At 34.7% G+C, this 22425-nt stretch overlaps 1 protein-coding gene across 2 annotated transcripts in view; it reads left to right on the forward strand.

The window, feature by feature from the left end:
* The window catches only part of LOC150100272 (histone lysine acetyltransferase CREBBP-like), a 345238-nt gene that overhangs the window by 148952 nt on the left and 173861 nt on the right, over nt 1-22425 (forward strand). For both annotated transcript variants that reach the window (XM_090403052.1, XM_090403053.1), the window contains exons 7-8: nt 8931-9048; nt 19552-19729. In XM_090403052.1, the coding sequence (XP_090259178.1) occupies nt 8931-9048; nt 19552-19729 (296 nt within the window). The remainder of the gene's footprint in view (nt 1-8930; nt 9049-19551; nt 19730-22425) is intronic.

A 22425-nucleotide genomic window follows, 5' to 3' on the forward strand; every position in this document is an offset into this window, starting at 1 on the left:
ATAGTATGACAGATATTCAGTCTGGGTGGTAAGAGAAGTTAAAATTAAATCTTATTTTTTGTAAGTTTATGAAAGGATATAAACTTTAATGTCAGTACAGTTGAATGAGTATTAAATTTAGAAAAGGGAAAAGATAAAATAAATTCATCTGTTGTAAATCATCCTATGGTAAGTATTGAACTGAATATTAGTGTATACACTACCAGCACATGTTACTGTTTTGATGTGTTACTTTTTGCCACTGTGCATGGAAATAAATTTGTATTGGGAACCATAACATATGTTATCAGGCCTCTTTTCTTTTAAATTAATATACACTGAAAAATTGATATCAAATAAATCTGCATAGTTATCAGTATATCCATTCATATTAACAGCAACAACACCATAATTAATGACTATTATAATAAAAAATGACAAAGATTAATTGATATTAAGACCAGGAGGTGCATGTCCCACATCCTCTCTCTCTCTCTCTCTCTGTCTTTTGCATATAGATTTACCCCAAAATACAACTTGGGCTGTCAATCTATTCCCCCCCCCCCCTCTTCCTGCAACCTTTCCTAAAGAAAAATTTATCAGGCCTACAAACTGAGCTTGGAAACAGTTCTAAAAAAAAGTGACTCCCTTTCCCCAAACAAAATTGTTTAACATTATAAAAGGGACAGACAAAAAGCTCCTTTACTATTGATAAAGTTTAGACAGTAGCTGCAGATAATTTTGACGACATCAAGGAAAGAGCGAGAGGATAGTGTGAGTTATGTTGGGCAGTTATCGAGTTTCACGATTAAAAACAGTTTCTTAAAATCCCTAATTGCACATGTCAAAAAAGTTCCCTTAGTCAAAACTAGAGTCAGGCTTATTAAAGTTTTTCATCTGGTAACATTATCAAACCTTAAAGGTTGTCACAAGGCTTAAGTATGCTTAAGTATTAAAAATAATAAGTCTTATTATTAGCTAAACTGGCAAAAGAAATATAAATTATTATTACACAAGATTTCTGGGATTCATTGAGGAAGGCCACATAATCATTCACACCATACTTTCTCTTGAATTAATTTCAATACTTCACTTACAACCACTAGGGGAAAGCCATTTCAGTCATATACTGTTATCAAAGCCTTGTAAAGATTTAAAATGACTTCATTATTCTTATCTGTCAGTGTTTATTTTAGCATTACAAATTATCCTCTAAGTTGTATTTTCAGTTTTTGCTGTATGGCCTTTTGATCAACTTCCTATCTTCTAAAACTATAAGATTCCTAGCCTGGTCAGTTTTTTAATATAATATGCCACTGGATATCTAATAGCCATTTTCACATGCCCACAATTCCAGCTTATTGAAATCATTCTGCAAGCACTGCATGTTAGTTACATTCCTGATTACTTTGCTTATCTCTGGATCAGGAGCTGTATGTCACCTGTTAAATCCTTCCCAATGTCGTTAATTTAAAGATTGAATAACATTGGGACAATTACTGATCCCTGGATTACCCACCTTAAATCTCACATCTCCCCATACTCCAATTTTTGATATATTAGTCAGCCAACCTCTTATCCAAAATACCAATTTATATGTAACAGCTTTCAATGCTAAATTTTGTTAAAAGCTTTACACAGTCCAGAAGTATCATGGTGTATCCATCCCCCTTGTCTAATTCAGCAGTCACATTATTATAAAATGTGGGCATTTTACTTAAATGTGACCTTCCCTTAGTAAACCTACACTGTTTATTGCAAAGTTTAGATTCACTGTCAACTCTTTTTTGTCTGTGGTTTCTTACCAACTTTAAATAAGCAAAATCTTTTCCACCACTCCAGAGATACTGATAGGTGAGTAGATAGACACATCAGTCTCTGCACTGTTGTGCAACATGATTATCATACATTGTTTCCATTCCTGTGTTGAGAATAATTATTCAAACAGGTTAAAGAAACAGACAGTTCAGCTGAACATTCTTTTAGCATCTGTACTGATATCCTATTACAAACTTTTCCAAAATTTTCACCACCAACTTATTGCCAAATCCATATTCATTTTATACAATGGCTGTAGTTTTCTTCCTCCTCATATACCTGAGTTTCTTCTTCTTCTGGTGCTCTGTTTCATACACAAGGTTGATAGCTTTTAGCAAAGTGGGCACTCATTAGTTGAATAGTCTCTCTTGCACCTGCCATCTGCATGCCATCAATATAAGAAATAAATCATAATAGTCTTGTTGTGAAAATGCTTCATGTGCAAGCATTTCTTTACGCATGCTTAGATAAAGTATTAAAACAAGAATATAATTTCTTATGAAGTATAATCACAGTTATCTCAATCTAGAGTATTGTTATAATGTGTTGATATCGTTTTGATATTGTATGTGACTTTTGCACTGATTTAGCTCTCATAATGAGAACTTGGTAGTGTTTAAAACTGATAAAGGTAGTGGCCCTTTCCATGCTGATTAGTAATATATGCATCCAAAAGGTAGTATGCTGCATTATGGGATAATGAGGCAATTTGATGTGATCAGCAAACCTCTATTTAAAAGTAGCCTAGTCATAAAGGTACCTCCATGTGTGAACTTTAGTTTGATCGTGCTTGAGTAAACAATTAAAACAAGAATATAATTTCTTTACAAATAAAGCAAAGCTATTTTTTGTAATGGAACACCCCAACATTGAGATATCCTTATATTTAACACAATCGAAACACACCCTTGAAATTGAGAAGTTTCCTATTAATGATTTCCAAGAAAACAACACCAAATTACATTGCTCTGAACCATTGACAATAAGAACCATTCAGTGTGCCATAAAACACAAAAAGACCCAATATACCTCTCCCTTGCATTGCAGCAATTAAATAAAATAAATTACTTCTCATGACTCTCAAGCCAACCAAACACTCGCACTCTCAAACCAGTTAAACTCGTAACAGGTTTTATGTTCATTTTTAATCTATTCTTTATTTTATATTTTTCAAAATTCTTAGTTTGTTTTATCCATTTCTTTATTGGTTTATTCATGTTTTTGGCTATCTGATAAGTATATCTTATGCTCAGACTATTGGTTTTTCATCTTCAACACCTCCTAATGACTTACGAACTCAATCTAATGAAATCCTGCTCCAAAGTACTGTATCATCCTTACCTTCAAAAAATACACACAGGTATGTCAAATTAATAATCCTTATTTAATGTAATCCCATTTATTTAGCATCTCTGTAACTTAGTTGGATTATTCTTGAGGGGAAAAAAAGGGGGAGGATGCCCCATTACCAAAAATAGTTTTGCTTTCTTTATAATTTCATATATAGGAGCAGCATGATTTTCAGAATTTAAAAGCATAATTTCTATCATTTTCTTAAAACTGACATAATAAAACTGTTCTTTTGAATAAAAGTAAAATGCTGGTTTGGTTCTATAAAAAATACGTAAAATGTTATATCCAGTATTGAGCTATCGCACAATTACTCAATTACCATGCTCCTTGCCAGATATGTTTCAAAACTAATAAAAGCTCTAGCATGTTTGGGCTATGAGGAGGCGGTACAGAAGTAATGCCTCATATTTTTCTCTCTTAGAAAATATATTTAACAATGGCTTTTATATGTATTAATCCCTTAATCCTCCATCTTTCACATTATTCTCTTATTTTTGAAGTCCTTGTCACTTTTTGTTATTGTTTGGCGAGACTCCATATGTTCCCCCCATAAACATCTTCTCTAATGTCAGATTGCTTCATGAACACTTTGTGTTTCACCTCCTTTTCATCTGCAAAATGCCATTTGGAGAGTTCATCCTTTTAGATGGTCAAACAGCTGATAATCAGGAGGTTGCAGATCTGTTGGGTGGGATGGGAAATTCATTTCAGCCAGATAATGCAATTGCAACAAACTGGTGTCAGGCTTTTAACTTTCACCATTTATAAAGTGTCTGATCCAGTGTCTAACTATGCTCAGATCAACAGTATAATCTCCATACACATATAATTTATAAGAATAACACTTTTATTATTGCAAATATTTCAACCAGAAACTAACAGGCCATGAATGTATGAGCATAATCACCAGGTGAAGCTAGAATAAAGAATGTTAATCCTATTTACAGAACTGAGCCATGTGGTTATAAAATAAAATAAAATGATATTCCAATTAGCTAAAAACTAAAATTAAAATAATTGAATGGCGCAGCATTGTATGTTAAAAGGGGGTGGGGAGAGAATGGAAGCATGCTATTGCTTACTGTTTATGAGGATGTGACTCTCCCAAACCTTTCAATGGATAGACAGCCATTCCAATTTAAGTTTGGGTAGTATAGAAGTTTGGGCAGTGAGTATTCATTTCTCATCTGATATCAAGGTAAGATTTTAATTTATTTTATTTCATTTTTTAAAATTCTCTTTAAGAATTCACATAGGAAAATGATTGTTATTATTTATATGGATACTCCATGCAGTCAAGACTCATTGCAGGAGACCCACTCTTTCCATTAACACAATCCTTATCATACATTCCCTTAAACCTATTCACTGATGGCACACTCACAACCACCTAGTGGCAATCAATTCCACTCATTTACTACTCTCCAAGTAAAGAACCTAGTCTGTGCACCCTTACTAACAACACTCTTAGACAACTTCCAAGAATGATCCCTTGTTTTACTCCCTGCTCCTCATGTATTGAAAAATTTCTATTGTGTCAGTCTTTTAGAATTACTTTAGTAACTTACAAGTTTCTATCATATCCCCCTCTCCACTTCCTGTCAATTAAACAGTGCACCCACACACCCTCAATTTATCCTCATAGGGAACATTCTTCCACAGACCTGTTGCCAATTTGGTCATGCATCTCTGAATCATCTCAACAACCTCCTGATCCCCAAGCAAAGCAGGTGACCAAATCTGTGCACAGTAGTCACCGTGTGGCTGAATCATAGCCACATGTTGATTACTGTGGTAATAACCTCCCCATTTTTACTCGTCAGTGCGTTCTTCAGCATCCAAGTAATCCTCTTAGCTATTTTGCTAACTCTTGCTGTATACCCTCTGACTTTCAAATCTCTATCCATCATCACCCCCAGATCTCCAGCCTCATAAATTTCCTGTAAACTAGCATCATCAATATGATATGGAGTGCTTAATCTTTTCATCGCAAAGTGCATTACTTTACATTTTACAACATTGAATTGATAACCATTGTCCTTTGCCCACACTGCCAATTTAATTTAAATCATCCTGTAAGATATCTACATGTAATCAACTATTGCCCTCTATAGTTTTGCACCATTGGCAAACAACTGAATATCCCCCCCCCCCCTTCAAATCTTCGACTATATCATTAATGTACAAATTAAAGAGTAGTGGTCCTAGTACAGAGTCCCAGGGACTATACACCACCATCCATAGCTCAGTCAGTATAGATGAAGCCTTTTGGTCGGAAAGACCTGGATTCGATTCCCGTCACTGATGTGAGGAACCTTTATCTGGTCTCTTTTGCTGAAAGGTGAGTTAGCCGGTCTCATACGGAGGTAAGGGCTTTTTCACTCGGAAACCCAGGTTTTTTGTTCCCCCCAGAACAGGCAAACCAGCCCCGTGAACACACATACGGATTACAGTCATGAATATGTCCCAGCCATATGCCAGTCCTGATCCCCGGGGTGATGGTGGATAGAGATTTGAAATTCAGAGGTATACTGCAATAGTTAGCAAAATAGCTAAGAGGATTACTTGGATGCTGAAGAACACACACTGACAAGTAAAAATGGAGAGGTTATTTCCACAGTAATCAACATGTGGTTATGATTCAGCCACATGGTGACTACTGTGCATAGATTTGGTCACCTGCTTCCTGTTGGGGAAAGCAATGGTGAATTACCCTGTAAAATTCTCACCAGGAGCTTTGTGGGCAACTTACAAAGTTACCTATGGTCGGAAACGACTAAAAGGGAAAATCAGATTATACACCACCCTCTGATATCTGTCTCCCCCCCCCCCCCCCCCCATCCATGCCTCCAGCCTCATATCCATTCCAATTCATTCCTATCCAACTTATGTAATAGTTTTCCATGTGGTATTTTGGCAGTGTCAAATGTCTTTGCAAAGTCCAGTAGTATCATGGTATAGCGATTTCCTTTATCCAATTCTGCTGTCACCTTATTATAAAATGGTAATAAATTAGTGGCAGGACCTACCTTTTACAAAGCCACGCTTTCCCCCTATCATATTCTATTCACCCATTAATGAATTTTACTTTTAACCAATTTTTCCAATATTTTAACCACCACTCCAGAGATATTAATTGATCTGTAATTTGCTACTTCTGTCTTGCAGCAACCTTTATGTAATGAAATTATCATATTCTCTTTCCACTCCCTTGGAACTTTGCCAGAGCTGAGACTGAGATTAAACAACTTCGTCAGAGGCACTGCCAGTTCATCTGCATATTATTGTAGCACATGAGCTGACATACCCTCCAAGCCTACTGCTGTATTCACATCAATATTTTTCAATATACTGCGTACCTCCAGTTCATCTACCTCAGTGCTCACATTGGTCTGTCACTTCGGTGACTACAATGTCACCACCTGGATGCTATACCCTTGCAACGTGATCACTTAGTAATTGAACTATTTCTTCTGCTTCTTTCACTTTCCTACTAACAGTACCGAGTAGTTATCTTTCCATAATTATTCTTTCTCTTATTTGAGAAATAAGAGAAAAAATAATCTCTTAAAATCTAATTTATCCTTCCTTACCATACTTTTAATCTTTTTTGCTTTTGCTTTATATTGTTCATGGCATGCTGATCACCTCGTTTATATTCCCTTCTACAATGCTTTTTCTTTCTTTCTTTCTTTTTTTTTTTTTTTTTTTTTTTTTTTTTTTTTTTTGCATCTCCTGCTTTATATTGCTAGTCATCTACCTAATCTCTGTTTGGTTTATCCTCTTTACCCTAGATATGCACTCCGATACTGCCTTGCTCAAACAATCCTTGATTGCTCCCATGCACTAATGACATTCATTTCATATAGTTTCTTTTGCCATGGCATTGCTCCAAGTTGCTTCCTAAATGTATCAGAATCACCAGCTTTGTAGTTCCACAGAAACCCTTTCTTGACTGAAATTTTCATCTGTTGAGCAACCTTCAAGGACAAGAGTGCATGGTCACTTTTCACGATTAGAGGTAGAGTTGGTACTGCAGTTAAAGATAGATCTTCTGATGCTATTACCAGATCCAACACTCTCAAACTCCTTTCCATTACATGCTGTTTCAGGTAATTATCCCTGAAGTAACTGTATAAATTCTATTTCCACACTGCCATGTGCTCTTTTCTTCCTTCCAATGAATATTTATCATCATAGTTGAAGTCTCCATTATCATTTCTCTGCCTGCACTCATTGTGCTAATCTGCTGATGCATGTTGTCCACATCTTCTTCTGGAACCCCCCCCCCCCCCAGGTCTATAGCAGCAACCAACAATATATTTTGTCCTATTGGCCTCTATCTCACACCAGACAGCCTGAAATGAACCATTTCCATCAGATCTACAATCTTCCTTGACTCTATTTTTGCTGGTTGAAGTTCTTCAACTATCATTAATAATACCTCTCCTGTTTCCCCATTTCCTCTATCTTCTCTGAAAATACAATGTCCATTATGTTCCATCCCTGTAACTCTGACAACCAGGTCTTGCTGATGCCAATAAATTTTTGCCAAGTTGAGCTGACCAATACCAAAAACTCCTCTCCTTTATTTCTGATTCCTTGGGCATTTGTGTACATGTATTTCAACATCTGCTTGAGCCCACAGTTACTGTTACATAATGTTATTATCTGCTCATTCATCTGCATCCAGCTGGATGCAGAAAAGGAAACTGCATCCAGCTCTTCACAATTATTCCTCTACTCATACTTATCTGTCCCATGGGTGACTGTTTCCACACAGTCATTCTAGCATTTGCACTCATTTGTCCCAGAAATTGAGTAGACACATGCTTGATTGCTTTCCTAACCTAACATCTCTAGTTTTCCTGGCCTTTTGCTTCAAAACTCTCACCAAACAACACTTTCTCCAAGCATCTAACTCCAAAACCATTGAAGTACAGTCCATCAGGCATACAGGTCCTTACGTCCATTAAATTTGCTCCATGCATCTATAAAATGCACATTGTTCTCATTGGCAATCATAGCCCTTCTTCTCAATTCTCTCCTATCATATCAAGGCAGCAGACTCGATCTTTACTTTCTTACTTTTCATTTTTGCTTCTTCTAAACTATTTCTAACGCCGCCGTGGTTGGCTGAGTGGTTAGTATATCCGCTCTCCAGCCAAAAGGCTACAGGTTTGAATCCCACCGTGGACATGGATGTTTGTGTCAGTGAAAATACTAGTGGTGGACTTTAGATGGCATTGGTGTAGTTGGTGAATTGAGTGGTGGAGACAGAGTGTGTAGAGCAGGTATCCTACCCTCCCTTGATGAGTCTTTGCACTCCCTGGAGGGTATCATGTAATAATAATAAAAACTATTTCATGTCTTCTCTCATTGCATATTTCTCAGCTTACATTTGTGCCTGCCAAAACAATTAACTCATTCGCTTCTTTCTTCTGCAAACTTAAAGCTTCACTAAAATCCTTTATCTTTGCATCTGGAAACACATGCTTTCATCACTTTTTCATTAAGTATACCTCTTATAATCGAATCTCCATACAATACTATCTGTTTTTCCACAGTTTCTTACACTTTTATGGTTTTCCCATTCACTCTTTCTTTCATTTTCCATCCTTCTGTACCACATGCCAATTGTTTCTCCAGTAAATTCAAATTGATAAGTTTGTGCATTGTAGTAAAACTCTGCTTTCTTATGACTATATTTCTATATATGTTATTTTCATTTTTGCTCATACATTTCTGATTAACGTGGATACATTTCTTTATTTCATTAGAGTACAAGCAATATTTCCAACTTCAGATATGACTGCACTCCAAGACAAAAGGATGATTAATCTAGTCGCTTATGCAAAAAAAGTTGAAGGAGATATGTATGAAGTAGCAAATAGTCGAGTAAGTCATCAGCAAATAATATGATTTTTTTTGTTTGTTTGTTTGTTTGTTTACAAACTGTTAAGCATTTTATTTTAATAATTTTATTTGAATAAACTGTTCCAAATTGGCCAAAGCAGAATGCTCCTTGCATGTCAGAATTCTCATTTTTATTCCTTCTACGTATTATTGTCTTTTTATAGAAACATTGAAATAGAACTTGGTTTTTATAAATCAAATTTTGGCAATAATAAGAATAATAAAGTTGTTAATTGTTTCTATATCTGTCAGCTGTGTCCTCTGATTTGATGAGGACCTGAGTTTCTAGGGGGAGGGCAAAATCTCACTCCATAGGAGATTTGCTAACCCACATTCAGTTGAAAAATCCTTCATTCTTAACATCCAAGGCTGGATTAAATTCAAAATCTTTACTGCCAAAGATCATCATTGATACCAACTGCACTGTAGATTTCCTTATGAATTAATTTAGAATTAATTTGAAAAAAAAAAATTATAATATAAAAATTTTAAAGTGACTTGAACTGCATATATAAATAAAATTATTTCTCCACCGAGCTTTCATATGGTTTTGTGCATACTTTCTCATAGTGAAATAACTGAACAAAATGGTACACAATAGTGGCCATTAGGTCATGGCAGAAAGGAGTTATAGAAAGTTAAGATTTGAGCAGCATGTGTGACATGCAAAAAACATCAAAATAAATTTCTCCTTTCTCCTTATCCTCTTTATTTATTGATTGTTTTTTATGTTATTGATTTGTTATTAAAAAAACAAAAAAGAGAGAGTTATAGAACTCTCAGTGCATCTTGAATCTACTAATCTTGTTCATTATTTGCTCTATCAAATTCATACAACTGCATCGCTTGTGTGTATTTTTTTTTTTTTTCCCCAATATGCATTTTGCTTTTCGATAAGTATGGTATTTATAAGATAAATTTCTAAAATCAGATGTGAAAGATGATAGCATTGAAAATATCTGACTTGATATCAGAGCACTGACTTTAGTATTTATTTTAATTGTGTGTATTGTATCTAGCTTCTCTAACAATTTGGATTATTTCAATTTTTTTTTTATGTTACTGATTTTTTAGTCTCTGCTTAGTGGGGATTTCCTCTTGCTTTTTCCAAACAGTTCAATTTTTCATAAAGAGCATTGAAATTATTTCCTTGCTGTTAAAATTATTTCAAAATTGCTGTAAGCCCAGCATCATGTTTGCCATGACAACCACAGTGGAGAAGAAATTTTTAGTTGCACCAAATCACTATTCTGACCATAGTGATTTGTTGAATACATTTATAAACATAATTAGAACTTAGCACAGTTATGAGCATACAACTGCAACTATTGTGACTATTTTTGTGAAACACGTTATTTAATTAATAGGAAACCCATGCCAATAATTGCTGCAATATGTTCAGAATGCACATACACCAGAGAAGGAATACATTGCAATGTCAAGTTGTAGGAAACAGGTATATAAATATTGTAAAATCTTTCTTAGTGTGACATATATAGCAATAATAATATTTTGGTTGAATATTTAGTTAAGTACAGGCTTGTAACTCAGAAGATCAGTAGTTAATTGTTTGTATTCTTTTGTTGCATGTGCAGTGTCAACATGCTATGAATTGGGATGGACAGGCTTATTGTTGTGGGTGATTCCCTTTGTTGTGCTACATTGATATTAGTCTTAAGATAAAAGTAGACGATTTAACAACTATGTGCTGACTACAAAAATTGCATCTCTATCATTACATTGCCTACAATTTGCATAAGAAAATATCAGCAGCATTCATTTACATTAGATCATTGAAAAGTCAGTACTTTCAACAGCATGTAAGAGTGAAAGAATTATGGATATCTTCAAGGATTATGATTATTTCCATATTGAATCCAGTGAGATTTCATATGTCGTAGTTGCATTACTTTAAAGAGCAAGAACAGGAAGTGTTCGAGAGTGTTCATGTGCATGGTATTCATGAGGAATTAAAAGGTCCCCATTGGCATGAAGAGAGCCAGGGCCCTTGCAAATTATTGCTGCTACTTCTCAACAAACATCTGACTTTTCTGCAAGGGTGAAACATGCAATAAAATACTCAAATACCATCCACTGTGAGATCAGGCCCTTGGGATCCTTACAAATTCTTAAACCTCCTGAGGTACACATGTATTGGATGAATATAACTCTGTTAGTGGAACTAAGTGTGGCATCATATTTTCATGAACTCCTCCTCAGTATCATCTTATTAAGTAATAAACATGAATTTAAGGAGTAAAGATTATAAGTAGTACTATATGCTTGTAAACTTGTAGTACTGTGGCTGGGTTAAGTTTTTTTTTTTTTTTGTATTTTATTTATTTATTTATTTATTTATTTTTTTCATAGTGTGAAAACCCTGGAGACCAAACATGTAACTTTTTCAAGCCACTTCAGGCCTTCAATAAGCAAAGCAGCAGTCTCTTACCAGGGAGAAATTCATCAGAATTTCAGATGGGAGAAATTCATCTCCCACCTGAAAGCAGTCACAAACATCTACCCATAGTAGTGGTATTCAAGCCTGCAATCTGTTAGTTAGAGAGCCTGTATGCCAACCAGGCCAGCTGGTACTATTATGATATCCTACATTCCAACCTTCAGTACATATCTAGAATTTGATGATGAATATTAGTTTGTATCATATTAATCTAATAAATCCAGATCTCATTTATGTCCTTTCTTCTTCATAAGTGTATTAACTCCTTTGAACAGAAAGAGGAAGGTAAGAGTCTTAATCTGATATTTTTACTGTTTTGATAATATTTTATAGTTAATATCAAAAAAAATTTCTCAACATTATTAAGAATATGTATAATGACAGCAAATCTTGCATGGAAGTAGATGGAAAACTTAAACTTCTTTATCATTGAAAGTGGAATTAAGCAGGGTTGTGTGCTATCTGGTCTATTATTTATAATTTTAATTGATTGGATTATGAAAAACTCAATTAATCATCAAAAGAGAAGAATATGTTCCTCTCTTTTGATGTAAAGTGAGGACTGTGGATGTAAAGAGAGGACTTTACATCCACACTGGAAGACCTTGATTTTGCTGATGACATAGTGCTCCTGTCCTCAAAGTTAAATTACTTACAGCTGAAAACTAATGACTTTGCTCTCTGCACAGAAACTGTGGGTCTACATATAAACAAGAAGAACCAAGTGCATGTAAATAAATGAAAAATCAAATAAAGAAATTAAGTTAAAAAAATGAAACAATTGAAGATGTTGTTACTTTTACATACCTTGGATCAGTAATAAATAAACAAGGTGTCACTGACGAAGAATTGCTAAAGCACAAAATTGTTTCAGGTCATTAAACAAATTAATGCTATATGGAAAGCATCAAATATTACAGTTAAAGTGAATATTAATGTATATAAATCTATTGTGCGAGTAGTACTGCTATATGGCTCTGAAACTTGGAAACATACCAAGGCACAAAGTAATAAATTGGAAATTTTCCAAAACAAGTGTTTAAGAATTTTAAAAATCTTCTGGCCAAATACAATTACTAACGAGGAACTTTTAAAGAAAACCTTCTCCAAGTCAGTAGATGAAGAGATTTGATGTTCTTCGCATGGGGATAAACAGAATTCCCCAAGTAGCACTGAGTTGGTCTCCAGAAGGAAGACGCTCTAGAGGTCATCCAAAATTAACTTGGAGAAGAATGATGGAATCCGAAATGAAGGAGGCAAGATGGATGAGTTGTGCAGAAGCAAGAGCAGCTGCGAGGGACAGGGGGAGATGGAAAACCAGCATTGCAGCCTTATGTGCCAGTAGGCACGGAAAGACTTGATTATATTGATGATCAAAAAGAAAAGATATGGAATTATTTATGCATCACATAGTACTGAAATACCTACTAGTTTGGTGTGGTGTGATTCAACTGTATCATCAATAATTGTTCCTTTATTAGTATTGTTTAGTTGATTGTTACTTGTTGTTTGCTAACTGCAAGTAAGTTACATTTGTAATGAAAAGTAAATAAGCAATAGGAAATGACATTTTCACAATGGGCTTCTTACTTTTTTTTTTTTTTTAAAGTAGTCATCCTGTATTGGTTATTAATGTTGTAGTGGTGTACAGAGTCAAATTTACATTTATTATTATTGTTTCATGAGCACCTCAATGCAGACAAAGCACTAACAGTTGACTCTGGCAATTCCACTTATTCACAACTCTCAAGAGAAAAATCTAGTCCTCACACCTTATTCAGTCAGTTTATAGGAATAATCTTTTGTTCTGCTCCCTCTACCCAATTGCTAAAATATTTCCTTTGCATCAATCCTATAAATTTCTGTATATTCTCATATGATCTTCTTTTCTCATATGAACCAACTTTTGCAACCCAAAATGGTTACTTGCCTCTGGATCCTCTCCACCACTTCCTCATCTCCAAGAAACCCAGGTGACCAGTCTTGAGCACAGTAATCCAGATGTGGACAATCAAGGCCTTAGAAACAGATAACTTATCTGTGTTCTTCTGTAACCAAGTAGATGATAACCCTGGCCACTCTCACAGCATGCTATCTGAATTTTAACTCTGCAGGTTTCAGGAATACATTTCCATCAATGTGGTACTCAGCTTGTAATCTTTTTATCCCAAAATTCTGAACTACCTCAGTACTATACAACAACAAGACTCCAGATCAATCAGAAGTTCCCTAACTTTTATACCTTTGTCCCTTAAAATATTTTATAAACTCAATTCTCTTCCAGAATAAATGCAAATTAATAGCCAATAGACACTTCAACATTAGACTGATACCATAACCTTTTTCCCATACTATTAGCCTAATGAAATGCAATTTCTTTGACATCACCTTGTTTAACTATTACATTATTCAATATTTAATCATCAGCAAGCAACTGAATGTTTCTCTTCAAATCTTTTTCCACATCATTTATATATTAATTAACGGTATTAGCCCAAATACCGAACCTTGTGGCACACTGCTAGTCACCTGCTTTCTCCTGGATTCTGCACCTTCATATACAACTTTGGTATTGTACACCCGTAGTTCATAGAACCGGGTATGGCAGATTGCTAAGAATAGTCAATTCATGCTGAAGGGGAGAAAGAAATAAAGAATATATGAATTGGTCGCCAACATGTGAAATGACGTGCTTTATACATAAAATTTTCCAACTGTTATACAAGCAAAATAATTACTACTTTAAAAACTGCGATGTTCGTAAAAGAAAAGTTAATTTTCCGATGTGTAATAATAAACAACTCATCCCACAAGACAGATTGATTACCCTATTATTGGAATGGATTCTCCTTCTGACTTGCACAGAAGTGTTGAAGGTTCTTCCATCTGTTGGCATACAGTATCTGCCTATCAGCCACCTTCATATCCATCCCTATTTGTTCCGGTTTGCATAACAGAGTATTTACATGTGGTATCCTGTTAAACACCATTACAAAATTCAGCAGTATTTATGCAGCCATTCCTTTTATCCAACTCTACTGTCTCTCTGTTATAAAAAGGTCAGTAAATTACTGAGCTAAGACCGACCCATCACAAAACCATGCTGCCTCCCCAATATAGTATCATATTCTTATCTACCCATTCAAAAATGATCAAATTTGATCATTTCTGAATCAAATTTGATTCAGAAATTGAACTTTGACCAAATTTGCCAATAGTTTATCCCACTTCTATGATATTGATTGGTCTATAATTTGCTACTATGAGCATATGAATACACTTAAGTGCAGTCTTCATAATAATGCTTAATGGTCTAACCAACACCAAGAAGAAAAAAATACATTTACTAATGTATTTTATAATGAACAATACCTTAATCCTTTCTTTACATGTTAAGTGCTGTGTGTCAGCATCCTTCAGTTTACAAACTCCACACTATTCTTTCAGCATAACCTGTGTAACATATAATTTGTGATCCTTGAACTTGCAGTTTTCACCCTGTCGTTCTTCTTTCTCATTTCTTTCAGTAACTCTTTCATATCTTCTCTCTTACCTTTCAAGTCATAAGTGCCAGCTAAAACAATCGATTCTTTTATCTTACCTTTTTTGCATGTGTATTTTGCATATTTGATGTCATAGGCACCAAATATGCAAAATATGCTTTAAGTGAGTGAACATGCTGAATATGCTGTATGTACATTGGCATATACAGTATTTCCTCTGCATAAAGTAGATCTGTGGGTTACAAAAATTGGTTGATAGTCAGAAAAGGGGTGATATGATTGAGACATTCAAATTACTGAAGGGTTTTTACAAGATTAATTCAGAGGAAATTTTTCAGAACAAGTCTGGTGATGGGAGAACTAGGTGCCATTCATGGAAACTGAGCAAGAATGTAGTTAGCAAAGGTGTTAGAACTAGGTTTTTTTACTTGGAGAGTGATGAATGAGTGGAATAAGCTGCTAGAGTTTGTTGTGGGTGCCATGACTATAAATGAGTTCAAAGCAAAGTATGATAGATACTGTACGAATGCCAAATAGTTGTTCTTGATATGATGTTTAGGGGCCTCCCTCGATGAGTAAGGACTCCTTGGAGTTGCCCGTAATAATAAATACAACAACTGATGGCCTTGTACATTTGGCTCTGTATAAATGGATGTATTTATATGATAAACAAATATGCTCTATTAGACCACCCACTACCAAATTTTGCATGGCTTGTCTATTTTAATGATTATAGCTATATTTGAATCCAAAAGTTGGATATTCATCCACTCCCTAGAGTACCTCATCTAACAGTCCTTGTCTGAAGGTTTGGGTGTGTCTGATTGGCTGATATCACAAAAAAAAAAAAAAAAAAAAAACTAAATGTTATTTAATTATTTTTCCATAGCTTCACCACTTTTTCCATTTCTGGTCAACTACTTGGAGCCCTTTGAAGATTGGGCTTCCCTTCAATAAACCTGTTGTTTGGCTATGCTCCATAGATGATGTGTTCTCCATATGGTCTGAATAACATTTTCCTAACACATCTTAACAACCAGCATCCCAAGATCCAGTTCACCTTAGAAAAGGAAAATAACAACAGTCTCCTTTTCCTAGACACTCTGGGAAAGTTACATGCCAGCCTGATGGATCCCTGGCATTCTCCATTTATAGAAAACCCACACATGCTTATAGATACATTCACCAGCATCCCCCCCCTTCCCCACACACCCTAACAATATGGGATTATAAAAACCTTATATAACATGGACTACATCTGGTTCCACCATTATAACCACTGAACTTTCTTAGCAGTGGCTACAATCCCCACAAAATCCAAAAAATATTAACCCCCCTTAACTGCTCTTACCCCTTCCAGTTCAGAACAGAGATTACACAAAATATGTCACCATTTCATATATTCAGGACATATCCAAAAAATTAACAAAAATCCTAAAGAAATATAACATTACAACCACTACTTCTTCTTCAACGCATCCGTCCTTCAGGATGGGTAGAGTCTCCTAATAAGGGATCACGATGAATTAATGCAACTGGTACATCACTCCTCTGCTGCATCCTGTAAGGGCAAGTATTTTTCGCTATAGATCTGTGTGTTCATGGGGCTGGTTTGCCTGTTCTTAGGGACAAAAAAAAAAAAACTGAATTTCTGGGAGGAAAAATCTTCTATCTCTGGCTAACTCACCATTTAATTGAAAATACCTGATAAGTTTCCTTGCATCATAGATGGGATTCGAACTGAAATCTTTTGAATCAAAGGGTTTGTCTATACAACTGAGCTATGGAGGCCCTTACAACCACTTGCAGACAACATAAAAAAATTTGCATCCCTTATTACCCCTCCAAAACTGCCACATTTTGTAGACCTACCAGATGTCTACCAGGTTGCAGTTGCAATCTGTCGTACTATGACCAAACAGGTAGGACAGCCAATCAGAATTTCTGAGCACATGAACTACATTCGGTTCCACCATTACATCCACTCTAGACTTGCTGACCATACTTTGGACGCCCAGTACAGGATATACTGGAAGAAGGCATTCTATTGTATTGTAACAAATATGAGAGGCTATTCCTGGGAAATCTACCTCAGCCCTGAGAAACTGTCAAAACTTCACCAAATTTGGGTGCATGAAGCAGTCCCAAATTTGGGTAGTACTCATCCTTAGATCTTCAGTCCAATGGTGGCCAATACCATCCAATTTAGCCACTGGGTGTGCCATCTGGGCCTCTAGGCCCAACTTTGGCTGTCTTTTTTCAGCCTCATCTATCCAGTGTTAGTGCCTGCATGCACATATTATTGTTCTCTGATCCTTGATGATGGCAGTGTAACTTTGCCAAAATATTGGAAATATTAAAGTTATTATAATTAATATTCAGTATGTGTTGTGATTTTTTATTATATAATTATTTATTTATTTTTTTAGTTAAAAATTTTCAAGATAAGGCAGTGTTAAAAATTTACAGATTACACGTTTCTCAGCAAGCTTGAGCTACAACATGAAAGATGAAGATTATGGGACTTGAACCATAATTCTTGTAATTTCTTCTCTATTGGCTGGCTTTGTATTCAATTTTTAAGATGATGAGCAATCTGATGAAACATCAGATTGCTTATCATTTTTATAAACTTGTTGAGTTGTTGAATTTTGTTATTTGTAGACAAATAAGATTTTCACAATTATCTGTTTGGAATCCATTACAAATGTTGGTGTCTGTTTTCTGAATTATATTTATTCATGTTTTTTGCAGGCTTGGCTTTCCTCAGTGCACATTATTAATTTTTAATGCAGATAGATTAATTTGTTATTCACCAACTCAGTTATTGTTGGGATGGTGTGCACCTATATTTTGGTTTGATGGTAATTTTCTGCGATCAGGCTTTTTTTCCCCCTCCTATTTGTTGCAGGGTGACTAGTTTAAAATCACTCTGCATATTATTTTGAATGACTTTCTATTTTCAAACTTTAGTGGCATAGTCAGAGAAGGCAACAGTATGATAAGTGAGGAACAGTCATCTATAATATTTAGTGTGGCTAAAATATGCAGTCAACCTGTTTTTTTTTTTTTTTTTGAAAAGAAAAAAAAAACTCTTCATATATGTATGTTAATCTTCTGATGCATAAAACAAAATCAGATATCTTTGAATAAATATAAATGCAATCTTCATAATAATAATAAGCACATTGTATTTGGGACTACTATCTCAGCCAGAAAGCTCCGTTTTGTCTTTTTTTCAAAGCATTACTTCTTTCCTGAATATATATGTTTACTCTATACCATAGAATGGTACCATTCCCTTGTTTGGTACAATGCCCTTAAACTACCCTGAATGGCTTTATATTTAGAAGGGGAACAGTTCAGACAATTTATAACAACTCCATTGTTATTTCATACCATACATTATCATGTGGATGCTCTTAATAGGTACTTCCATTAATACTGTTCAACCAGGTGGATCATCCACTATCCTTCTAACCATAAGTACAAGATCTATACCATGCATGCAGTTCAGCTTCAAATCCCTGGAAGTGTCGCTTTGTCTTTCATTTCCTCCAACTCCATTTTTTGATGCTGTATTTATCTCTCATCTTTCCCCAAGGATTATAACTTAGTTATTGATTCAAATAAGGTCCAAAGAGAGCTAATTTATGCTGAGATGAATACTGTGCTTCATGCAGAACTGTATTATCAGAATAATCTGCTTTAACACTCAGTTTCTATCATATAAAAACCCTAGAAAACACTCTAAAACTGTATCAGACTACTCGGATACAGGATTATTTAAAAGCTGTATATGTAACCTATTTATTCAAAGCAAATCAGTAAAGTTTTTTTGTTTTCCTAACACATTTAAACTCTCTTCTCCAATGGTACTAATGTATTATGTTTTTATAGCCTTTTATATGTGAGATTATCATTTTAAAAAAAAATATTACTACAAACCAATTTGGTTAGTTACTAGTTTTTTTGTATATTTCTTTATTACTTTGTTGGTGTTAATAAATACTAAAATCAGAATGATTTGAAACACTATGACCTTTTGACATTTGAAAATCAAACTACAAGAATGTAGACTGTGAAGATATCCTTTACGTTATTTGCAGCACTTTTTCAATCTATTTATTATGCAAAATGAGAGGTTCCCACTTTGGTTAACATTACCTTCAACTCTTGAAAGGAAATATTTTTTAAGCTGCTTGTTATGTTATTGAGAACTTAGAATAATGATGGAAAGTATACAGGCAAGAACAGCATGCATAAAAAAAATGTGAAAATGCAGAGATATGATTTAGAAAGGGATTAAAATACTTTTTTTTTGCTACTATTATTCATAATTTAATTTATTCAGGTTGGGATAAAAAATCATGAAGACTAGTATTTAGTTGAATATGAAAATGTAGTGGTTTCTTTAAGCAAAGGATAGATATAATTTTTCTCTATATATAATTTCAAATTTGGCATGTTAACAAAGCAGACAATTTATATTTTAATTTGTGGAATATTTGTTTACTATTATAGGAAGAATATTATCATTTGTTGGCTGAAAAAATATATAAAATCCGCAAAGAGTTAGAAGATAAAAGACAAAAAAGAAAAGAACAGCAACAAACACAGCATCCACAAATTCATGCATTGCACCAAACAGCTAACATTGTAAGTGCACTTACATCAGGACCAGTTAGGATTCCTAATGTCAGTAAGTTGAAAATCTTTAGTTTCTAAATGTTTTGGTTGCATTCCATATATTGTTAAGATGCAAAACCATATTATTTTTTTATAGTATTTTCATTTCAAATGAATTTGCATTTAAAAAATTTTTTAAATTACATATATGAACTCCATAACCGTACCAACAACCTTCCACTACAGAGTTTTCTAGAAATATTCAATTGTCTCTTCGTTCACTTCATCCTTTGATTCCATGATTATATGGATTACCAAAAATTCATAAAGAAAATACTCCAGTTAGTCTCATTTTGGAAGGCATTGATTCACCTACATACAGGGTGTTCGGGATAAATTTGACATATTTATAATTAATTATATTTTTCCGTAAGTTACATGTATTAACACACACTTCTCTTCATTTAAAAGTTTGGACCCTTCTTCATTCATATACAAGATGTCAGAAAGGATGGATAGCTGGAACCCACCTGAATCATGGAAGAGAATAACTTGTATCATGATGATTCGTGCCCGCCATCAAAATAAGGATATTACGACTGCTGCCCAATGCTCCCTGAATACAGTAAAAACAATCAGGCATGAACTAGAGACTTGCAATGGTGACTACGAGGATGTAGCAAGAAGAAAGATCCCTAGCAGACGATCTGATTGCGTTCGTACAGCAGAATTCCTCGCAAATCTGCAGGAACAGGTGTTGAAGAACCCTGGCATTGGAATTCGGGCTTTGTTCGTGGAGTTGCTAACTGTAGTCAAGCCCTGGATAACAAGGGTAGCCAATGGTAGGCCATATGTATGGCAGCAGGATTCGGCCCCTTGCCACACCTCTGGGAAAAGTCAAAAATGGTTGTCTGAAAATTTCTACGACTTCACCAGTCCAAATGTTTGGCCTCCAAACTCCCCAGACCTTAACCCCATGGATTATTTTGTATGAGGCGCAGTTGAAAAAGACACCAATCGCACTTCCAGTAATACAAAAGCCCAGTTAATGGATAAAATTAAAACAGTTTTTGCGGCCCTTCCCAGGGAGACTGTAGCATCAGCTTGTTCGAGGTTCCGAAGCAGAATTGAAGCTGTGATCGATGCTAATGGTGGTTATTTTGAGTAAATCTTGTTGATAGTATTGTAATTAACTCTGCCTGTAATGTTTTTTTGTCAATTCATTAAATTTAATAGATACAAAGAAGATTTTCTTTTTCCTTACGAAACTGTCAAATTTATCCCGAACACCCTGTATAAGCTCTCAAAGTATTTAGCCAAATCTCTAAAATGTTTATTCGTCTCGAATTCCTCTTTCCTCAAAAATCCTGCAGATTTTGTTTCATGTCAAAGACTTACATATTCAAAAAGAGGAAATTATGGCTAGTTTTGATGTCATTTCCCTCTTCACAAATGTGCCTACAGAAGAAGTTCTCTCTTAAAAGATAAATTATCAAAAAAAAGTAGTCTTTATTAACCCATTGTGTTAATTCTGGTTATTTCCAGTTTAAAAACACTATTTACAAACAGAACTTTTGGCTTAACCATGGGCAATCCTTTATCTCTCATGCTGGCAAATGTATATTAGAATCTTTTGAGGAAGAAGCTATCACTTCATTCCCATTAAAACCTAGGTTGCGGAAGAGATATATAGATGACATTTTCCTAATCTGGAGTCATGGATTTGATTCCCTCAAGAATTTCCTAGACCATCTGAACAGTCAACACCCGAAAATCCAATTTACTGCAGAATTAGATTGATGGCTCTCTCCCATTCCTAGACTTCAAACTCACGCTAATCAAAAGTGCTCATTTCCTCCTCTGTGAAGAAGTGGATATCAACAACAGTTTCTTTCCATTCTTTTAAGTGACACTTGACACATGTTCCTATGCTAACAAAATCAAGTTTTAATCATATCGTTGTCGTCAAATTCCTGACATCCTCAAAATGCCGTACAGGATCTTATGATAGTACTACATGAAAGTTAGATCATTACTATCACCAATTTTCTTCCAGATTAGTCTGTTATCTATCAGCATTTCAATATTATCAGATCTTATATTTCTGTCTTTTAAGACTTTTTTTACTGTATCAATCCACCTACATTTTGGTCTTCCTTTGGGTCTTTTTCCCTGCCATCCTGGCAATGAAAACTTGTAATCATTCCACCTGAGATTAGCTCTACTGACACATTCCTGAATGCCAACAACATCAAGTTTTTTCATATTATCCTTGTTTTAATCATATTCAAAATAATATTATTTATTTATAATATGATTCTGCCATGGATGCTATCTGTTTGTTCCTTTAATTTTTCTCAGAACTCTCATGAAGTTTAATGCTCCTTTCCTTTCAGATCCATATAGATGGGGTAAACAGCAGAGATAGTGTACTCCTTTTTTTATCTTTGATTTTTTTATCTGCTGATTTATAACTTAAAATATAGACTATGCATTGCTCTGTATACCATATAATTGTAGCATTTAAATAGTTTGCTTCCTGGCACCTTGTTATGTCTTTTCCTGATCTGTAAACCTAAAATGTAGATCCTTGTTATATTCCTCTGATTTGTCGACTGTTTGTATTAAAGTGAAAATTCCATTTTTTATTTTATATTATTTTATTTTTAGATGAGTGCTATTGAGAGCTCTTGTCCAATCATCTGGAATTTGACTCTCTGACCATGCTTTCTGAATTATGGTATGTAGGCCACTATAAAACATTCATAC

This window comes from Typopeltis vanoorti, chromosome 13, assembly GCF_054136105.1.
Source record: "Typopeltis vanoorti isolate ZY-2024b chromosome 13, IOZ_Tvanoo_1.0, whole genome shotgun sequence".
Classification (NCBI taxonomy): Eukaryota; Metazoa; Arthropoda; class Arachnida; order Uropygi; family Thelyphonidae; genus Typopeltis; species Typopeltis vanoorti.